Below are 19660 nucleotides of genomic sequence, written 5' to 3' on the forward strand. Positions count from 1 at the left end.
TTTGAAGTTAAAGGGTTCTTTTTTCCAGGGTCATGCAAGAGGCCACAAGGACCAATGGGAAACTGATAATAGACTTGAAATGAATAGTTATTTTCACACATTATAGGTCAATATCATGGAATATTTTCTGCTTTACATATGTGCAATACTTGCATGTGTCTTTTCAAATGAGCCTCCTGAATGCAATGTTCATACAGTTTCTTACACTTAGATAGTCTGACTAGACATAAATGCAGGTGATTAATACTTTCCTCTTGTGACATCCAGGTGATTCAGCAAAGAAATGAGGAATGTGACCATACTCAATTTTTAATCGAAGAAAAAGAATCAAAAGAAGAGGACTTTTATGAAGATCTTGACAGATTCGAAGAAAATGGTACCCAAGAGTCACGTATCAGTCCATATACCTTCTGCAAGGCCTTTCCCTTCCACATCATATTTGACCGGGATCTAGTGGTCACTCAGTGCGGCAACGCAATCTACAGAGTGCTCCCCCAGGTAAATGCTCAGCTCTCCATTGTTATAGGGGCCACTTAACCACTGACTGGGTCAGGTCATGTTGCACAGCAGATGAGTTTGTAACCCAAGTGCCCTTTGCTCTTTATCTCCATTTCAGCTCCAGCCTGGGAATTGCAGCCTTCTATCTGTCTTCTCTCTGGTCCGCCCTCATATTGACATTAGTTTCCACGGGATTCTGTCCCACATCAATACGGTCTTTGTACTGAGAAGCAAGGTAATCAAAAGCTTATTTCATTACATGTAAGTAAGGTGTGTTACCAACTGGAACTGATGAGGAGGGAAATTTGTCTATCACATTATATGAGATGGAGATATTAAAGGGGAAAAAAAAAGTGGTCAAAGAGACACTCATTTACAAAGAATTACTCTTTTACAAAGAGATGTCCATTTACAAAGAGATACCCATTTACAAAGAGATGCTCATTTACAAGATACTGTTGCTGATTTTTGTTCAGCTGAGGAGCATGGGCCTCTATTAGCTGATGAGAATCAGTGAGGGTAAGTTCCAGAAAATGTCTTGCTGAAGGCACCTAACACTCTCATAATAAAACCGACATCTACTTGGTTGCAATGCCAATACTTGTTTTGTTTTAGAAATTAGAATAAATAATGAAGTTTCAGTTTTCTCTTCACCAAAGCCAGTGATTCTTCCGGTAAAGTTGTTGAGTCTTCTTGATACCATTTTGTAAGCAAATAAGGAAATAAAACTTCATGAAGTTGGCAACTTAGTTTCCACCTCTCATCATGGGTACTCCTTGGATAATTACAGAAAACACAATTTTCCTGGAGTGCATATATTTCTTCCCTTTGAAAGCTAAAGCTGTGCATATGTTTTGCACGTGTAACTGATCACCGTGGGCTGTTCTGTGAATACAAGCTTGCCTTGCTATAGTTGTGGTAAAAACTGAGTAGTACATATTTTAGCCCTGTTGAAAAATCAGGAGGAGGGAGGGGGCGTTCACAGATGCTCATATACAATACACATACCAGCAGGGGCCTGGTTGCTGGCCATCTAGGCTTGTTCTCAGGTAGTGCTGAAGGATAGCCTCTGTGTCGTGAGATGGAGAGATGCCCCTTCCTCTCCCTTGGAGTTGGTAGAGGTGTGGTACATGCTCCTTGCAGCTGACCTTTCAGGCATAGCAAAGGTGCAAACTCACAGTCATATCTTGCCTTTTCAAGGAAGGATTGCTGGATGTAGAGAAATTGGAATGTGAAGACGAACTGACCGGGACTGAAATCAGCTGCTTACGACTCAAGGGGCAGATGATCTACTTACCTGAAGCAGACAGCATACTCTTCCTCTGCTCACCAAGGTAATCATTTCTCAGGATAATTCTAATTAATAGAAGTGCACAGCTTTAGTTTAAAAAAAATCCAGAAACATGTTACTTAATATTCAATAATATGTAGGATTTATGACTATTAATGGGATTCAGTGTGGTGTTTCAATATATGGATACATAGACCAGATCCAGCCTTCCTTCACCCAAAAGTGCATAGCTTATTGTGCTTACATAGGCTGAAGTATAATGAAATTTCACAACCATTGTTAAGTAATCATATTAGAACCTGCTATAATTGCAATATAGCTGCTTGTTACTGGTATGAGCACCCAATCAGACACAGTTTATGGGAGGAAGAGGTTTAATTCAGGCTTACAGTATCCAGTGGTACACCATCGATGGTCGAAGAACCCGGCTTCTTTTCATAAATCCAAGCCTAGAGATACCACTAAAACAGCCACCAAACACCGAAAGGCAGCAAACAAGACCACGAGAGATCAGACTGTTCTCTGCATTACTTTGGGTGGGAATTAAGATTCACCCCCGAACACACATTAGGACTGGGCCCCAAGATCCACCCCTGATTGACACCTCCTTTACTCAGGTGGCTGGAGATGCAAGTAAAACTTAAATTTACTAAGACACCTGAGTCTGTGGAGACATGCATTTTTACTATCACATTCAAACTACCACCATGGATAGTCTCACCAGGCATTTGTTAGTAAACTCAGAAGTTGCACACTCTTGTGTCATGCTGTGAACCTCTCTGTGTGCTTCTTATACCATTAGACCATGGGTCACATAATCTGTGTTAGCTATTTCTGTATTGTTGTCCCTTCAAAAGAAGAATTAAGCCCAGGGAGAAGGTTCAGTGAGTAATTGCTTGCCTCACAAGCATGAAGACATGGATGTGAATCACTAGAACCCATGCAAATACTGAGCACGGTGCTGTATGCTTATAATCCAATGATGGCAGGTGGAGATGGGGAGCCCTTCAGGTCTGGCCTAACTAGTGAGCTCTAGATTTAGAAAGAGACCATCTTTAAAAATAAGTTGGAAAGCCAACAAGGAAGACAGACATTGTCAATCTCCAGGTTTCCTGTGTACACACATGCACATGCCCCCATGCACACATATTCATGAATGTACAACACTCATACATACACAGAGAAAGAGCATCCATTTTGGGAAGTACCCAATATGGCACCCAGAATTTAACTTTTCCATAGTATGTTCATGAAAGTTATCAAAACAGTAATGTGTTTTTTTGTGTGTGTGTTGTTGTTTTGTTGCTTTTTTTTTATTAGTTTGAGCTAATTTATATAAAATATTTACAACTTTAATTAGCCTACACTATTTAAAATATACTGATCTGAAATTTCTGTTAATGTGTTATTTGTAATAAACATCAGAGGAAACACAGTTTCGGTGCATGTTTTTCTGATGTCGGTAGCCATTTCACTAAAAGATATATAGTGGGATTCAAAATGTTGAACATGCCCATTAATTTGATTTAGAACAATAGGCAGAGATCGATGTGGATCGTGTTGTTAGATAATATTTTACATATAAGCTTATATGACACTAATCATGAATGATTTTCTGAGAAATATGTGCCATGAAAGTAAAAAGAGACAAAATTATGGAACATAGTAGTTCTTTAAGTCTAACAACCTAAAGAGACCTGATGATACCTTGTCTGATATCACTGTTTTTCTTCTACATTTTATTCCACTTCAGTAGACTGTCACATCCCAACTTGTAATGTCTGTACAAAGACAGAGAGGTTCCTTACAGACAGAAGCAAAATTTGAAGTGTTTGTTAATTGCCACGTGTAGAAATCAGTCCTAAATTGAGACATTCACTGATTGTCATGAGATCAGTTCATATGTGTAGAAAGATTTGTATTCTCATTAAATAACACAGGAGATTTTAAAAGTTTTATTTATGGTTAAGTTTAACTTATGAAGATATGGGGTGATTATAACATGGAAATGCTCATAATAATTTGGCAAATCTCAATAAGAACATCTTCTTCACCATCCATTTCCTTTTTATGGTTATCTTTTTTTTGTCACTGTTCATGAGTAGGTCTTTTAAACCATTGACAAATTATTGGTTCTGTATCTGATATATTTATTGCTTCAAGGGCTTTAAAATACACATTCACTGTAACAAAATCTAAATATATTGTACTAGAAAGCTTCATGTTGCTGGGATGAACTTCCAAATGAAGCATAGTTATAGAGGAATGTATTTATTGAATCTTTTTTTTTTAAATATTTTTATTTATTTGTTTGAAAGTGACAGGTAGAGAGAGAGAGAGAGAGAGAAAGAGAACGGGCGCGCCAGGGCCTCCAGCCACTGCAAGCAAACTCCAGACGCGTGCGCCCCCTTGTGCATCTGGCTAACGTGGGATCTGGGGAATCAAGGCTCGAACCGGGGTCCTCAGGCTTCACAGGCAAACGCTTAACCGCTAAGCCATCTCTCCAGCCCTATGTATTGAATCTTAAAGTTAGAGGGGAGGTTGCATAATAATGGAAGAAACTGGCCCACTTTCACAGGTCCGTACACAGAGAGAAAAGCCACCACTATTAAAAGAAGCCAAACTGAGAAACTCCAGACAATGTTCAAGCACTCTGCATGTCTTTAGACTGGAATTCCCCAAACACACCTTAGGGCTGGACCCCAGGATTTGCCCAGTGACACATCCTCCAGCCAGGTGGCTGGAGATCTAAGTTACAAGCTTTATTAAACTCTTGAATCAATTGGGGGACATTCATTCAAACAACCACAGATACTATCTATTTTGACAGTGACATCCTTGATTATTTTATATTTATATACTAAAATTAATAGGCTAATTTTGCTTGATGTTTAGACATTTCTATTGAGGAATCCAAATTCTGTAGTAAATTCATAGCCTAATTTTGTCTCTGTAGAGAAATTACTATTCTAAATAGCTATATGAGTGCTCAGCACTGTAATATCTCTATCACACCTTCCAAGGCTCAAGGTCCATTGCAGAAGAGGTGGTAGAAAGAATGTAAGAGCCAAAGGAAGGGTAGAATTCCTTACAACATGCTCCCCGCAGACACAAAATGGACTGGATATCCACGATCTTACAGTTCCCAAGACTATATACACAAGACCATCATAATAGGAGGAAATGATCATGACATCAAAATAAAAGAGAGACTGATTGAGAGGGGGAGGGTATATGATGGAGAATGGAGTTTTAATCGTGGAAGAAGTTGTTAATTTAAAAAGTTCAAAAGAAAAACATCAATAATGTAACCTTAAGACATTCTTACTGAGTGATTTTAAAAACTGAAATTTTACTTACCCCAGAACTTCAGTGAATCAGTGAGCTTTGTAATGATAGGCCAAAAATGAGGTTTACTTTACCATGACATGCAGAATTCATAGAGGTCAAACAATATTTTAAAATGGAGGAAAGTAAGTCAATGAAAATAAGAAGAGAATTGCTGAGAGCCAGAAGTAAGAATAGTATAAAAAGTGCAGGGCACAAAGTCTTTGAGGTGCATGAGATCCATGTGAAAAGGTTCAATAAACCTTGGAAGTTTTTCCTCATCTTTTCCAATGAAAAAGTAAGTTATATAATTCATAAAAGCCACAAGACAAAAATGATTTGGTTCCTGAAAAGTGGCATCATGATTCTTGATAAGTGCATGAAAATAGACTTTTTTCTTTGTGATTTATGATAAACAATATGATAAAATAAGACAATAATACCCTTGCATTAAGTATTTGAACAGATTCCATAGGGTACTTTTCTTTATTTAGCTCTCAATGAAGGCAAGTAGCTCCAAAATTACTTGACAAAATGCACATTAAGGGCTGGAGGGATGTCTTAGCAGTTAAGGCTTTTGCCTGCAAAGCCAAAGGACCCAGGTTCAATTCCCCAGTACCCATGTTAGCCAGTCACACAAGGGGTTGCAAGCATATGGAGTTCGTTTGCAGTGGCTGAGGCCCTGATGTGCCCATTCTCTCTCTCTCCCTCTTTTCTGTGAAATAAATAAATAAATAATAAAATACATTTTTTAAAATGCACATCAAATTCACTACTGCTTTGATGAGAATTTTATTATGTATGGGTAAAGTGATCATCTAAATGCAAATCTCCACGCCTTTCCTTTTCTTCAGCCAGACCTCGTGAATGGTCCAAGGTGGAGGAGGGTAAGGCCATAGGATGCTCCCTGGTAGGAGGCAGGGCTCATCTCGCCATGTGGAAGGTGACCCTGATTTTGCCTCATTGCTCTGTTCGACAGTGTCATGAACCTGGATGACCTGACCAGGAGAGGCCTGTACCTGAGTGACATTCCTCTGCACGATGCCACGCGTGACCTTGTTCTTCTGGGAGAGCAATTCCGGGAGGAGTATAAGCTGACACAGGAGCTGGAGATCCTCACAGACAGGCTGCAGCTCACGCTAAGAGCCCTGGAGGATGAAAAGAAAAAGACAGACACGTAAGAAGGGGTGAAACTGGATTTTACGCGCTGTCGATTGCCACTCTACAACAAGTATGCACACTCGAGACGCGTGGGACTTACTCCATTTCCAAATGCTGCTTAGTCCTGTTTTCATATGATAATTAAAGCCAGTAGGTTCTTGACATTCACAGGATGTTTGTCCAAATTATTTTGTGTTCATTCATTTTGCTTGCCTGTGTGTGCCTATGTGTGTGCGTTTGTGTAATGTGCTATGTGTGTTGTGTTGTGTGTTGTGTATGCACAAGTACGTGCCCATGAGTGCACCGTGAACTCACCTGCAGCAGAGTACATTGATCTTTGGTGGCCAGAGAGGAACATTGGATGTCCTGGTTCATTGCTTTTCTACACATTCTTATTGGGCCAGGACTCTTTTATTGGTCCCAAAGTTTGCTCTTTAGTTTTGTTGTTGTTGTTGTTATTTTTTTGTTTTCTTTTCCCCCAGGAGCTCTAGTGGCTGCTCACCTATGTGACTGGAGGTAGATATACATGTGGCCATGCGCAAACATTGATGCAGGTCCCGGAGATCAAACTGCAGCTCCCACTCAGGCCCTCATGCCTGCTGTTACCAGCTGATCCATCTCTCCAGTCACATTGTTTTTAATGTTCATAAAACAGGGGGCTTCATTGTTGGTGAATTGAACCAGCCTCCTTACTTCACATCATAACTGTTTCACTCATCTGTGCTTCCCTAGTAGTGAGCATGTGTAACTGCCTGTCGCCAGATGTTTTGCACACAAATAAACCCAGCAGCTAGCATGAATAGTAGCATGAATGAGATGCAGAAATGCACTGAGAATGGCTGCCTTTATTATGTGTCCTAATCTTTGTATTATGAGATCAATGTTGTGTTAACTCTCATTTTTTGAATATATTTTTAATTTTTATTTATTTATTTGAGAGAGAATGGGCATGCCAGGGCCTCCGGCCACTACAAATGAACTCCATTCATGTGCTGCCTTATGCATCTGGCTTACATGCGTACTGGGAAATCTAACCAGGGTCCTCTGGCTTTGCAGGCAAGCACCTTGACTGTATAGCCATCTCTACAGCCCAATTTTTTTTTGTTTTATTTGTACTTATTTATTTGAAAGAGAGAAAGAGATAGATATAGGTAGGTAGGTAGGTAAGTAGGTAGGTAGGTAGGTAGGTAGGTAGATAGATAGATAGATAGATAGACAGACAGATAGATAGAGGCAGATAGAGAGAGAGAATTGACATGCCAGGGCCTCCAACCACTGCAAATGAACTCGACTCATGGGCCACCTGTGTATCTGGCTTACATGGGTATTGAAGAATCCAGCCTGGGGCCTTTTGTTTTTCAAGCAAATGCCTTAACCACTAAGCCATCTCTCCAGCCCCAAGAATGCATACTTTTAATTGTGAAAATTTACAAATAATAAATTGTGAAAATAACAACTTAACCTTTTATACTCTGTAAGGGGAAAAGAAAAAAAAAAAACCCTCATAATTTATTCCCTACCTCCACCCCCAATTGTTAGCTGAAGTAGAGTGCAGAATTTTCTCTGTGGTCCAGGATTCCAGCCTAGGGACATGGTGGAATAGGAACCAGTTCTCCCTTGACCACTTATTTATTTATTTAACTTGAGAAAGAAAGAGACTGACAGAGAGAGAATTGGTGTGCCAGGCCTTCAGCCACTGTAAACAAACTTTAGATGTATGTGACACCTTGTTCATCTGGCTTACCTGGGTCCGGGGAAATCAAACCTGGGTCTTTTGGCTTCAGAGGCAAATGTATTAACTGCTAAGCCATATCTCTAGCCCTTCCTTGACTTTTAAAAAATGTTTTTATTTATCTGTTTGAGAGAATATGAATGAAATAAGTAAAAATAATGATCCATTATAGAACCATTTATTTGTGTTGATTTTTTACAAGCAATTTGCACTATTTTGGAATATTATACATCAAAAATTATTTGAAAAATAAGAGAGAATGATTGAGAGAGGGAGGGGATATGATGGAGAATGGAGTTTCCAAGGGGAAAGTAGGGGGAGCGAGGGCATTACCATCGGATATTGTTTACAATTATGGAAGTTGTTAATAACAAAATTCTCTGTTTTTTTAATTTTTAGATTGTTATCTGTTGTGTAGACATTGTAGTTTTAAGATGATATAACTAAAAAACATGATATTTAGCCTGGAGAGATGATTTATCAGTTAAGGCTCTTGCCTGTGAAGCCTAAGGGCTATGATTTGATTCCCATGTGCCATGTAAGCCAGATGCACAAGGTGGCACATGCATCTGGAGTCATTTGCAGCAGCTAGAGGCCCTGGTACACACATTCTTTCTCTCTCTCTCTCTCTCTTTCAAATAAATAAAATATTTTTTAAATCTAGTTTTTGAAAGCCAAGTAGTTCTACTACTAGTGTTTTATGATTTAACAAAAAAATTAATGTTGCATAAAATATTTCTGTTTAAAAGTTAAAGTGAATCACCGGAGAAATTCCACTATGAGTAGAAAAAGAAGTGAGACCTCGGCTCTCCCTGGCATATTGGGGCCTCCTTGCTTGTTTCTTCAGGTTGAGAATGTGGAGAACTTTTCTTTCCTTCCAAGTCTATCTGCTCCCTTCCTTCTCCTATGTGGGAACCATATTATCTGCTTACAATGATCCCAACAGCCAGGGTAGTGGTCTTGGTGTTTCCTTTGGAAATAAGATTCCGCTCACCTGGACCAATGTCCCTGTGTTTTTATCAGTTTCTTCCAGGAGCAGCTGAGGTATATATGAATGAGACCAGAGAGCAGCTGTGTCTCCTGGAGGCTACCTATGCCATGTTGGAGACACTGAGAGTGATGACTTGCCCACTGCCATGATAGCAGGGACAGAGTGCAAGGCTTTGAGGGAGGAAGTTTGATTTGCATTGCCAGTCATGTTTCCTCAGCTCATTTGTTTGTTTGGTTTCAATTGGCTTAGGTGCAGATGAATACATGATCAGAATGGACAAGTATGTTATCTGGTCTAAGGCTTTCTTTGATTACATATACAGCTAATAGTTAATGCCGATCGAATGTCCCCTTCCACTCCAGGGCCAATGGCCCGGATGCTGTGTGAGAGGAACAACGGGGACAGTGGTGGGTTTCGCAGAATTACTCACAGCGGCCTTTTCATCACCCCACAAACAGATTGCTATACTCTGTCCTGCCCCCATCCGTCGCCAACGAGCTGAGACATAAGCGTCCGGTGCCTGCCAAAAGATATGACAACGTGACCATCCTCTTCAGTGGCATTGTGGGTTTCAACGCTTTCTGTAGCAAGCATGCGTCTGGAGAAGGGGCCATGAAGATTGTCAACCTTCTCAACGACCTCTACACCAGATTCGACACCCTCACAGATTCACGGAAAAACCCTTTTGTTTATAAGGCAAGTCCTGGCGGGCGCCCGCGGGGCAGTGCTGCACAGAGTGTGGGTGTCTGAGATAACCCACCCCCGAAGGCGCGTCGTCATCAGAGGCCCGGCTCTCACAACGCCCGGCTTCCTTCCAGCGCTGCCTTAGATCCAAAATGAGGGTTTCCCGGGATGGGTGGTTGGCAGGTGGAAACGAAGTGTTCAATAGCTTTCTGTGCACTCAGTATAAACACAGCGTTTATTTCAGTGCTCTACAAAAGACGTCTTTTACCGAAATATATAAATGTTTTGCACTGTGAGGAAACGATGGGTTTTGGGAAGAGTTCTGGGACTCAGATCTACTTTTAGATAATATCAACTTGAAGATAAACATTTACAAAGCATTCCTGCCCTTTATTTCAAGTGGAAACAAACATAATATTGGAAAAAATGAACCTAGTGGAATATTGCTTTATAAAGGCAAGAATGTTCACTAAACCATCTTTTGGTATCCAGAGTAATATAACTTCCCTGGAACTATTTACTGTGTGGTCATTTTCTAAGACACAATGTAGCACTTGGTCAGTGTATTATATAAACAGTTAGAGGGTAGCCATGATAAATCTGTGAACTCCAACTGGTGACACTTGGGTCATAGAACCATTGTTGTTTTATGGGAAAATACAGAAATTATATACTCTACTGAGTTATAAAGGGATATCAGATGGAAACTAATTGCTTTGGAGAAGAAAGTTCATGGTGTGTGCTTGTTTATAATGAAAGATGTTAAGTACCAAGCTTGTCAGGTCTAAATAATTATGAGGTCTTCATTTTGTAAGAGTTCAGTGTATTTAGATCTTAAGAGAATTGATGCGGAGGAAAGTGAAGGTAGTTGATAATACTAGAAGATATTTGTAATAGAGTAGTAGGTGAAATAGTCGTTTTATGCTGACCATTAATCATCTAAGTGTGTGTTTCCTTAGGTGGAGACCCATTAATCACCTAAGTGTGTGTTTCCTTAGGTGGAGACCCATTAATCACCTAAGTGTGTGTTTCCTTAGGTGGAGACAGTTGGTGATAAGTACATGACCGTGAGTGGCTTGCCAGAGCCCTGCATCCACCATGCACGGTCTATTTGCCACTTGGCCTTGGACATGATGGAAATTGCTGGCCAGGTTCAAGTAGATGGTGAATCTGTCCAGGTTAGTAAATAAAATAAATATTATGATATTGGTAGGAGATGTTGATATATAAACTGATTCATATTCATGTTCAGAAATCCATTAATATGTATAAGCAAGGACATCTAGACAATAAAGATACTAATGTATTGACTTCTTTCCTAGAAATAGGAAATAAATTAGCTAGTCTCATGTATTTAAAGTCCTGAGGATGAGATAATTTCCCCGGTATTTCTGTTTTATTGTTTAAAATCTCCTTCCTAAGTCTCAGTCAAATTGCTGTTTTTAATCTTTGAAATTTTAGACACTATATGATCCTCTTGAGATAGAGGAGTTCTTTTAGCAGACAGAGCTTTAGCGAGAGTATTTAAAGGAGTCTGAACATGCTAGTCATTATTATTTTATTAACTTATTTATTTATTTATTTGCAAGCAGAAGCAGAGAGAGACAGAGGAGAGAATGGGAATGCCAGGGCCTCCAGTCACTGCAAAGGAATTCCAGATGCATGCACCACTTTACACACCTGGCTTTAAGTGGTACTGGGCAATCAAACCCAGTGGTCAGGTTTTACAGGCAAGCATGATGACTGCAGAGCCATGCCAACAGATCTTACAGATTATTCTAATGATGTTATCTGATGCTTCTAATATCCCATAATATGAAGTGAGAGAAATGTCTGTGTTCCGTGAGGGATATTGCTGAAGCAGCACTTTGGTTTCTGCAGATAACAATAGGTATCCACACTGGGGAAGTCGTGACAGGCGTCATAGGACAGCGGATGCCTCGATATTGCCTCTTTGGGAATACCGTCAACCTCACAAGCAGGACAGAAACCACGGGAGAAAAAGGGAAAATCAACGTTTCTGAATATACATACAGGTAAGTGAACACATCACGGTATTTTTTGGAGATGCATGGACAATGTCTTCCATGTGGGTTAACAGTATGTTTTTGTTTTTGTTTTTTCCTCCTCCATACCTCTCACCTACAGATAAGTGTTCATCCCATGTATACCTGGCAACTCCTGATGTGGTCACTATCACTCAAACCTTGCATATGGTTCAATACAACATCAGGGTGTGATCCTGCTGCCACAATTCACTATAGAACCTCTGACTTGTCCTGTTCTTATTCATCCTCTTGTCTTTTAGATGTCTCATGTCTCCCGAAAATTCAGATCCACAATTCCATTTGGAGCACAGAGGCCCCGTGTCCATGAAGGGCAAAAAAGAACCAATGCAAGTTTGGTTCCTGTCCAGAAAAAATACAGGCACAGAGGTAAGACTCGCCTGAGCATAATTTTTGTTTCTAAGGCAGAGTGTGCACCTCATAATCATCAGAGTTACACTTTGAGAAAAGCATTCTTGCTGATAGAAATTAACTGCTCAGAAAAAGGGAGCAGGCTACAGAAGCATGTATGAGCCAGTTAGAACAGTATCTACTTCTTAGAGAGAACTTTATGGTCCTTTGATCTCATGTTCGAATGAAATGAAAACCAGAGTCCAGTTTAGCAGTGCTGAAGTTTCGATCTTCTGCAATCCGTCTCAAACACCACCAAGGTTCTGGTCCCTGAGGGACTCGTGAGGCCCTCTCTTCAATTCCTAGAGCCCCTTCTGAGAACAAACCAAGAATATGGGGGGTCTACACTTCTTGGGAGACCCTCCTATAAGACCACAGAATCTCCTTGTGAGTTTCATCTAGAGATATTGATTCATAATTTTTCAGAATCTAAGCAGTAGGGGAGCTTTAGGTTCTTGAAAATGTGATGGGTGTTCTCTAGCCAGTGCCCAGAACACCAGCCTGGCCAGCCCGGAGTTCTTCCATGCACAGCAAGACTGCGTGACCCTAGTCACACGCGGCCTGCTCTTGCTCACCAGGTTCTCGTCAGCAATCAACGTGATATTCTGGGCCCTTGTTGGCAATTTCGTCATTACAGAAAGTGAGATTACTTGATCATATTTTTTTTTCATGTACATGTACAAGTGTGTGCCCTAAAAATGTTTTCTAAGAGTGTAGCAAATTTTAAAGAGAATACACACCAGGCGTGGTGGCGCACGCTTTTAATCCCAGCACTCGGGAGGCAGAGGTGGGAGGATTGCCGTGAGTTCGAGGCCACCCTGAGACTACATAGTGAAGTCCCGATCAGCCTGAGCCAGTGAAACTCTGCCTCAAAAAACAAAAACAAACAAATAAAATAAAGGGAATACACTGTCAACTTTTAAATATTTAACTTCTTTTAGCAGTTTCTTTATTCAAACTTGTTTGCTTGGGATATTGTCATGCTCACAGATGCTCTTCTGATAAGCCAAACTGTATGTCAAATGTTACTCTACTTTTATTCTTAAAAATATCCCTTGGGGGCTGGAGGAATGGCTTAGTGATCTAGATGCTTGCCCACAAAGCTAAAGGATCCAGGTTTGATTCCCCAGGATCCACGTAAGCCAGATGCACAAAGTGGAAAATGCGTCTGGAGTTCATTTACAGTGGCTAGAGGCCCTTGCATGCCCATCCCCTCTCTCTCTCTCTCTCTCTCTCTCTCTCTCTCTCTCTCTCTCAAATAAATTAAATTAAAATGTAAAAGAGAATTAAAAAAAATATTTATTTGCCTGGAGAGATGACTTAGTGTTTAAGGCAATTGCCTGCAAAGTCAAAGGACCCAGGTTCGATTCCCCATGATCCATATAAGCTAGATGAACAAGGATGCCCTGGTGTACTCATTCTGTCTCTCAAATAAATAAATTATTATTTAAATAGCTATTTATTTATTATTATTTAAATATTTATTTATTTGAGAGACAGAGAGAAGAGAGAAGAGGGGGAGAGAGATCGGGCATGCCAAGGCCTCTTGCCACTGCAAATGAACTCCAGGTACAAGCTACACTTTGTGTATCTGTCTTTACAGAGGTACTGGGGAATCAAGCCCAGGGTGTCAGGCTTCACAAATAAGTAGCCACCGAGCCATGTCTCCAGTCCCAAATGCTCGCCTTCTAGGTTGGTAATCCTAAGGAGAATTTTACCCTTCAACATGTGTCAGAATAATTTGCAGATATTGGAGATCTGAATGCAAACCCTACCTTCATCAATAGGAAAAGTGTATTTAGGGGACATTATCAACCTCATTACCATTGCAGATCAATAACCCATCCTTGTACCTGTTTTAAAGGAAACAAGCCAGGGTGATGACTGAATCTCGGAACATGGGGTGAAGAGGACTGTGGGTGATGTCCAGGTGATTGCCAAATGTGTGCCAAGCCCAGGAGCACTTCTTCCCCACAGATACTGATTTCATCTGTCTTCTTGTCTTTTCCCAAACCTTCCTTCTATATGAACCTCTACTACCCAGCATTCAAGGTCTGCTGTTTCTGATTGTTAACGTTTTATTATATTTTGTAAAGTTTCACTTTTCATGCAGATTGTTTGAGCTTCATGTGTCTTAAACTCTACCATGAGCATCGCCTAAACTGGTGATCTGTAAGTGCTAGGCACCCAGTAAGTATTTGCTGAATCTACTAAACATTTAAACTTATAGTATTTTACTATATGTACGTGTATATAGACATGTCGTGTTTTACCAGATCTGTTTGATGTTCCATATATATGTATATTTAATGGCTATAACATAAAACAAAGTTTTTATCATGTTGTTGCATATCATTATAGAAAGAAAGCATTTTCTAAAGGCGTGAAATCAAAGCTTTAGGAAAAAGGCAATTTATTTTCAAGTTTCCAAAGTAGGAATTAATATACCATGTTAAGAAAAGAATGACTATTTTGAGGTATGCTAATTTCCTTCTGAAAATATAGTATACACACATTTTCTATTATTAAAAATTTGGTTGATCATTCAAATCATGTGACAATTACAATTCATCTAAAGCACTATCATTTGTATGGTGGACTCTGTATTAGGTATGTCCAGCCACACTGAGTTGTGATAGGAGGTGTTAGTGTGTCACACTGAGTGATGACATGAGCTTGAGCAAATAGTAGAGGTTCTAACGATACCCAAAAATAAGGCCAGAAGCACGGAGCTGGAAACTGCTATTAGAGCCAGTCTGGGCCTTCTATTCCCACAAATGAGCTTCCTTTCCTTATCTTAGAAGAATGTAATTCTATCCAAGATGATATGTTTGGAAAAGTCAACTAAATTTCAACATAAATTCATAATTGGAATAATAACTTTGTCATCTTTAGTCTATGATAATTTATTGATATATCAATCTTTATAAAATATAGTGCATCTACTTTTGTGTAAAAATGATTAAGTTTAGTATTTCATATCAGCACATCAATATATGTATAAATGTTCCATGTTCATGTGTAAAAGAATCCACAATAAATTATTTTTTTTCCAATTGTTTCTGGACAGTTTTGATTTTAATAAAGTTATATTGATATCATTGGCAGTTTTACTAATTTCATATCTGTTAGAATTTTATCATTTTACTTGTGAACTTTAAATCAATTTATATTTGCTATTGTTACACTTTCTTTTCTGTGATGGGCACTAACCCAAGGACCTCCTGCATGCTTTGTACCACTGAGCTACACCTCAGCCCATCGGGGTTATAAATTTTTGTTTTATTTTGCATTTTTGAGGTACGGTCTGACTCTAGCCCAGGCTGACCTTAACTCACTATGTAGTCTCAGGATGCCCTCAATCTCATAGTGATCAGCCTACCTCTGCATCCCAAAGGCTGGTATTAAAGGTGTGTGCCACCACTCCCAGAAAATGTAAAATGAACTTCCGTTATACTGACACCTTCCTAGAATCATCTGTATGTTTTTGAGGATTTACTTCTGACAAACTCTGTTTTGGGAATGCTATACCTTGGTTCTAGAATGTTTCCCAGAATTGTGTGTGTTAATGGCTTGGCCTCAGCTTGGTGCTGTTTAAGAGGTTTCATTTCCAAATAGCCACATTTTTAAGTTTTCTTAGAAAGAGCAGGTATAGTCTTTACCAACATAGTTTAATATCAATAAAAGTGGACCCGCTACTATGAGTCACTTATGATATGCATTTTTAAATTTTAAATTTAAAGAAGTTTTAGTAGTTCTCTTAAAAGAGTACAAAGAAACCAGAGAAAATTACTGTATTTATTTTATTGAACAAGGCACAATCAAAATGTTATTTCAATACCCACTCTATTTAAATTCATTGTCTGAATATTTTATGTTGTTTAATTTCTCCTTAGTTTGAATCCTGAATACACTTCATGTTTTCAGTTCATCTAAATGAGGCCACATTTCAATGACCAGTGTTCACATGCAACTAGGGCTTGCCACAGTGGACAGGATATTATTACTGCAGGCTCCACTAGAAATAAAGTCATCTTACATTTTTGATTTTTAATTTTTTTCCATTACTACTAAATTAAATATGTTCAATCCTTTGTAAAACTACAGAAATAAAGGGAGTTGACTTGTTCTATTAGATTTTCCCTGTGGTGACAAAAAGTAACAGAGAGAAAGAACGTACAGGAGGAATGATTTATTTTTCTTGCAGAATCAGTCCATGGTCACGAGCACTCTCTGTTTCTGAGCTTGTAATAGGGAAGAAAGAGCTTCACGGAAGAGGGCTTAGCACAGCAAAGTTGCTCATCTGATGGTGACCAGTAGACAAGAAAGAGGGCTGAGCAAGGGGGTGGGACAAGAGGTAGTTCTAGCACATGCCCTAATTATATACTCATCCAAAGAAAGACTACTTACAGGTGTCCCCAACACTTTCCAGTGACCCTTCAAAGGATCAATACACTGATAAGGTCTGAGTCTTCATGGCCTAATGACCTCTCAATGGTTATATTTACCATCTGGAGACAGGGGCTTTAGCCCAGGACCATTTGGGGGACTTCATATATCCAGAGAATAATAATACTTTAAACACAAAGTAGTTGTTGGATAAATAAAATGTGAGGGCAGGGAGGAGGGGATGTGGTGGCACATGCCTTAAATCTCACAGTTGGGGATGCCAAGGTAGGAGGGTCACCATGAGTTCAAGCCGGCCTGAGACTACATAGTGAATTTCAGGTCAGCCTCAGCAAGAGCGATACTCTACCTCAAAAAAAAAAAAAAAAAAATGTGCGTGTATATTTTTTATTTTTATTTGTCATATATAATTCTAAACAGGAAATGTATTTCATAATTTAACATCCTATGCAGTGCCATATCATGTAAGTGGTGATAAAAGACTTGAAACATTGTCCCTATTATGGAGATTTTTAGAGAAAAAAAAGTATTTCAAAAAAAGAAATTAGACCTTTTTATAAGTTGCTACCTTTATTTGAAATGACAGAAAAGATTTTACATTTTCACTTGACAATTCTGAAATTTTAGTGAGGTGCAATTATGAAGCACTAAATGACATTTATTATCTTTTGACAAAGCCAAGACTTTTAATAAAGACCTAGCTCATCATTCAGTTCTCACCCACGTGTTATTTCTTTCCATTTGTGCTTCTGCTAGAGGTGGTTCCACTGTCAACCCAAGCTAAGTTTCCTGTACCTGACGGGAGTATTACCAAATGTGAGCAGAAAGAGAATTACGTAAAGATGGCTACTGGAAGACCTTTGTACACATGTGCAAATTGTATTTGACTTGTCCTGAACTAAATGATCCAGAATTACAGAACAGTCATTTTCCTCATATTTTTACATTTCTGTGTCCAGCTGGGCATGCTGGCACAGTCATTTAATCCCAGCACTTCGGAGGCAGACGTAGATTGCTGTGAGTTTGAGACTAGCCTGGTATGACAGTGAGTTCCTAGTCAGTCTGAACTTGAGTGACGCCCAATCTCAAAAAATAAAAACAATTCTCTGTCGCTCACCTCTCTTGTTTGTCTTTCAGTCTCCTCCTCTAGCTGACTCAAATCTTTTTCTCATTATTGATGTTCACGGAGGGCTGCTGCCGAGACATCCACCCATAGTTCTAGGTAGTCACATAGCCTTTCTCTGTTTGATAGGAGATTACATAAGATGCTTCATTTCTGGTAGGCATCCATCAATGTGTAGCTCAGGGCTGTGTGTCACTGCCCTGTGTCTCATTGTTGATGATCATATGACAAACCTAGCGTTGTGTGAGGCAGCTTAGGGTTCACAGAGTCCACAAGGGGCTGAAGGAGCAAAATGTCCTTGGATGGACCTGTAGGAGAGAATCTGTTTTATTTTCCCTCATCTCTTTCTGCCCCGAAAAGTTCTCTTCACTTATCTCTTTTTCCTTAAACTTAACACCCTTCGCAAATCTCCTTTTCCCTAAAGGAATGTTCATTTCCTAGAAGAGATATAAAGGCTAGTCCATTTATAGGAGAATTAAAATACCTGGAAAGACTGTCCCATTTTCCATTTTTTTTTTTATTTTTATTCTAGACCCTCCCTACCTGGGAAACCTGGCACCTGGGTGACTTAAGGAGTTTAGTCTCCATTCTGTCCCTGAAAGACCCCAACCTTGGCATGTAGGTAAAGAGGAAGAGATGATGACATCTTAATAAAAGAGAGAATGACTGAGAGGGAGAAGGGTTATGGTGAAGTATGTAGTGCCAAAGGGGAGAGTGTGTGGGGGGGGGAGGAATTACCATGGCTTATTGTCTTATTGTCCATAATTATGGACATTGTCAATTTAAAATAATAATAATTAATGTTTATATTTTTCACAATGCCCTCTTGCCCCCTCATGGGTAAGAGCTTTGCATTCTTTCCTTTTATGATCTAGCTATAATCTTTGTGACAAATTTGTAAACTTAACTCTTTGGTCTGTGAACATCATTCTTTGAATTCATAAGAACCCAAAGGCACTGATTTAGCAGAAGCCAACCAGCTCCCTAGTTCCTAAGTTGCTGGCTATCCAAGAGGCAAGCGGGGCTCCATCACTCTCAAGGATACCCCAGTTTCCCATGTCTTATTGAAACCCACAATGTTTCAAGTACTTTAGAAGCCTATTCAACTTTTCTAGAGGAAAGATTCACAACTTGGATGAAAATTTTTCTTTTCTCATCTTCAGTCACTAGAGATGACACTCATATCTCATACATTGAGCTACTGCGGAACTGATGTAGTGTACTTAAACCAACTGAAGATGGATACTAATTCTGAATAATCTCTTTTCTTCCATTGTATGTTTCACATCAGATTATTTCACTCTTAAGTATTTGAGCAAAATATTGCAGATGGCAGGGTCAAAATCAGTTCATGATTAATTTCAGATAAATGATCTAATTCCCCATGCCTGTCTGATATGGTATGACATTTAGCTCTTCAGGCATATGTTATTAATTAAGTTATAGTTGACCGAAATCCTATATGATATTTAGATGGTAGCTTTAATAATTAGTAGTGATTAGTAGCCAAAAGAAAGAGCCCCATGACCAAACACTGTCAGTTTCTAAGTTTCTTCTAGAACTTCTGGCATGGAGTGTTATACAAATTATGTTGTTTTAAATACCATATTCAACTTCACATTGTTTTGAGTTTTATTTCCTTTCCTGTTCACCATTACTAATTTCCCTCCCATGAAAGCGGTCAGGAAAACCATCAGGCTTATCACTGGCTCTGTAATTGAACTGCATGTTCAACCCTACAGTTAAAATTCTTTGCTTTAGTTAACTTTTTTTTTGGTTCTTTTTTTCTTTTTTGAGGTAAAGTTTCACTCTAGCACAGCCTGGCCTGGAATTCACTATGTCATCTCAGGGTGGCCTTGAACTCCTGGCGACCCTGCTACCTCTGCCTCCCAAGTGCTGGGATTAAAGGCATGTGCCACCACACCCAGCTTTGAGTTAGTTAATATTTTTTTTAATGTGTGAGACAGGCTTCTGAGCAACTCACCATTGA

The 19660-nt window shown here is 39.4% G+C and overlaps 1 protein-coding gene across 1 annotated transcript in view; it reads left to right on the plus strand.

Moving 5' to 3' along the window:
• Positions 1-15196, plus strand: part of Gucy1b1 (guanylate cyclase 1 soluble subunit beta 1) — a 50162-nt gene extending 34966 nt beyond the window's left edge. Inside the window, exons 6-14 of the mRNA XM_045131439.1 lie at positions 268-498; positions 617-733; positions 1699-1832; positions 6096-6293; positions 9459-9696; positions 10722-10862; positions 11566-11720; positions 11993-12119; positions 14005-15196. Coding sequence (XP_044987374.1) covers positions 268-498; positions 617-733; positions 1699-1832; positions 6096-6293; positions 9459-9696; positions 10722-10862; positions 11566-11720; positions 11993-12119; positions 14005-14028 — 1365 coding nt within the window. The 3' untranslated portion in view covers positions 14029-15196. The remainder of the gene's footprint in view (positions 1-267; positions 499-616; positions 734-1698; positions 1833-6095; positions 6294-9458; positions 9697-10721; positions 10863-11565; positions 11721-11992; positions 12120-14004) is intronic.
• Positions 15197-19660: the final 4464 nt, after the last annotated feature.

Source organism: Jaculus jaculus, chromosome 12, assembly GCF_020740685.1.
Source record: "Jaculus jaculus isolate mJacJac1 chromosome 12, mJacJac1.mat.Y.cur, whole genome shotgun sequence".
NCBI classification, from domain to species: Eukaryota; Metazoa; Chordata; class Mammalia; order Rodentia; family Dipodidae; genus Jaculus; species Jaculus jaculus.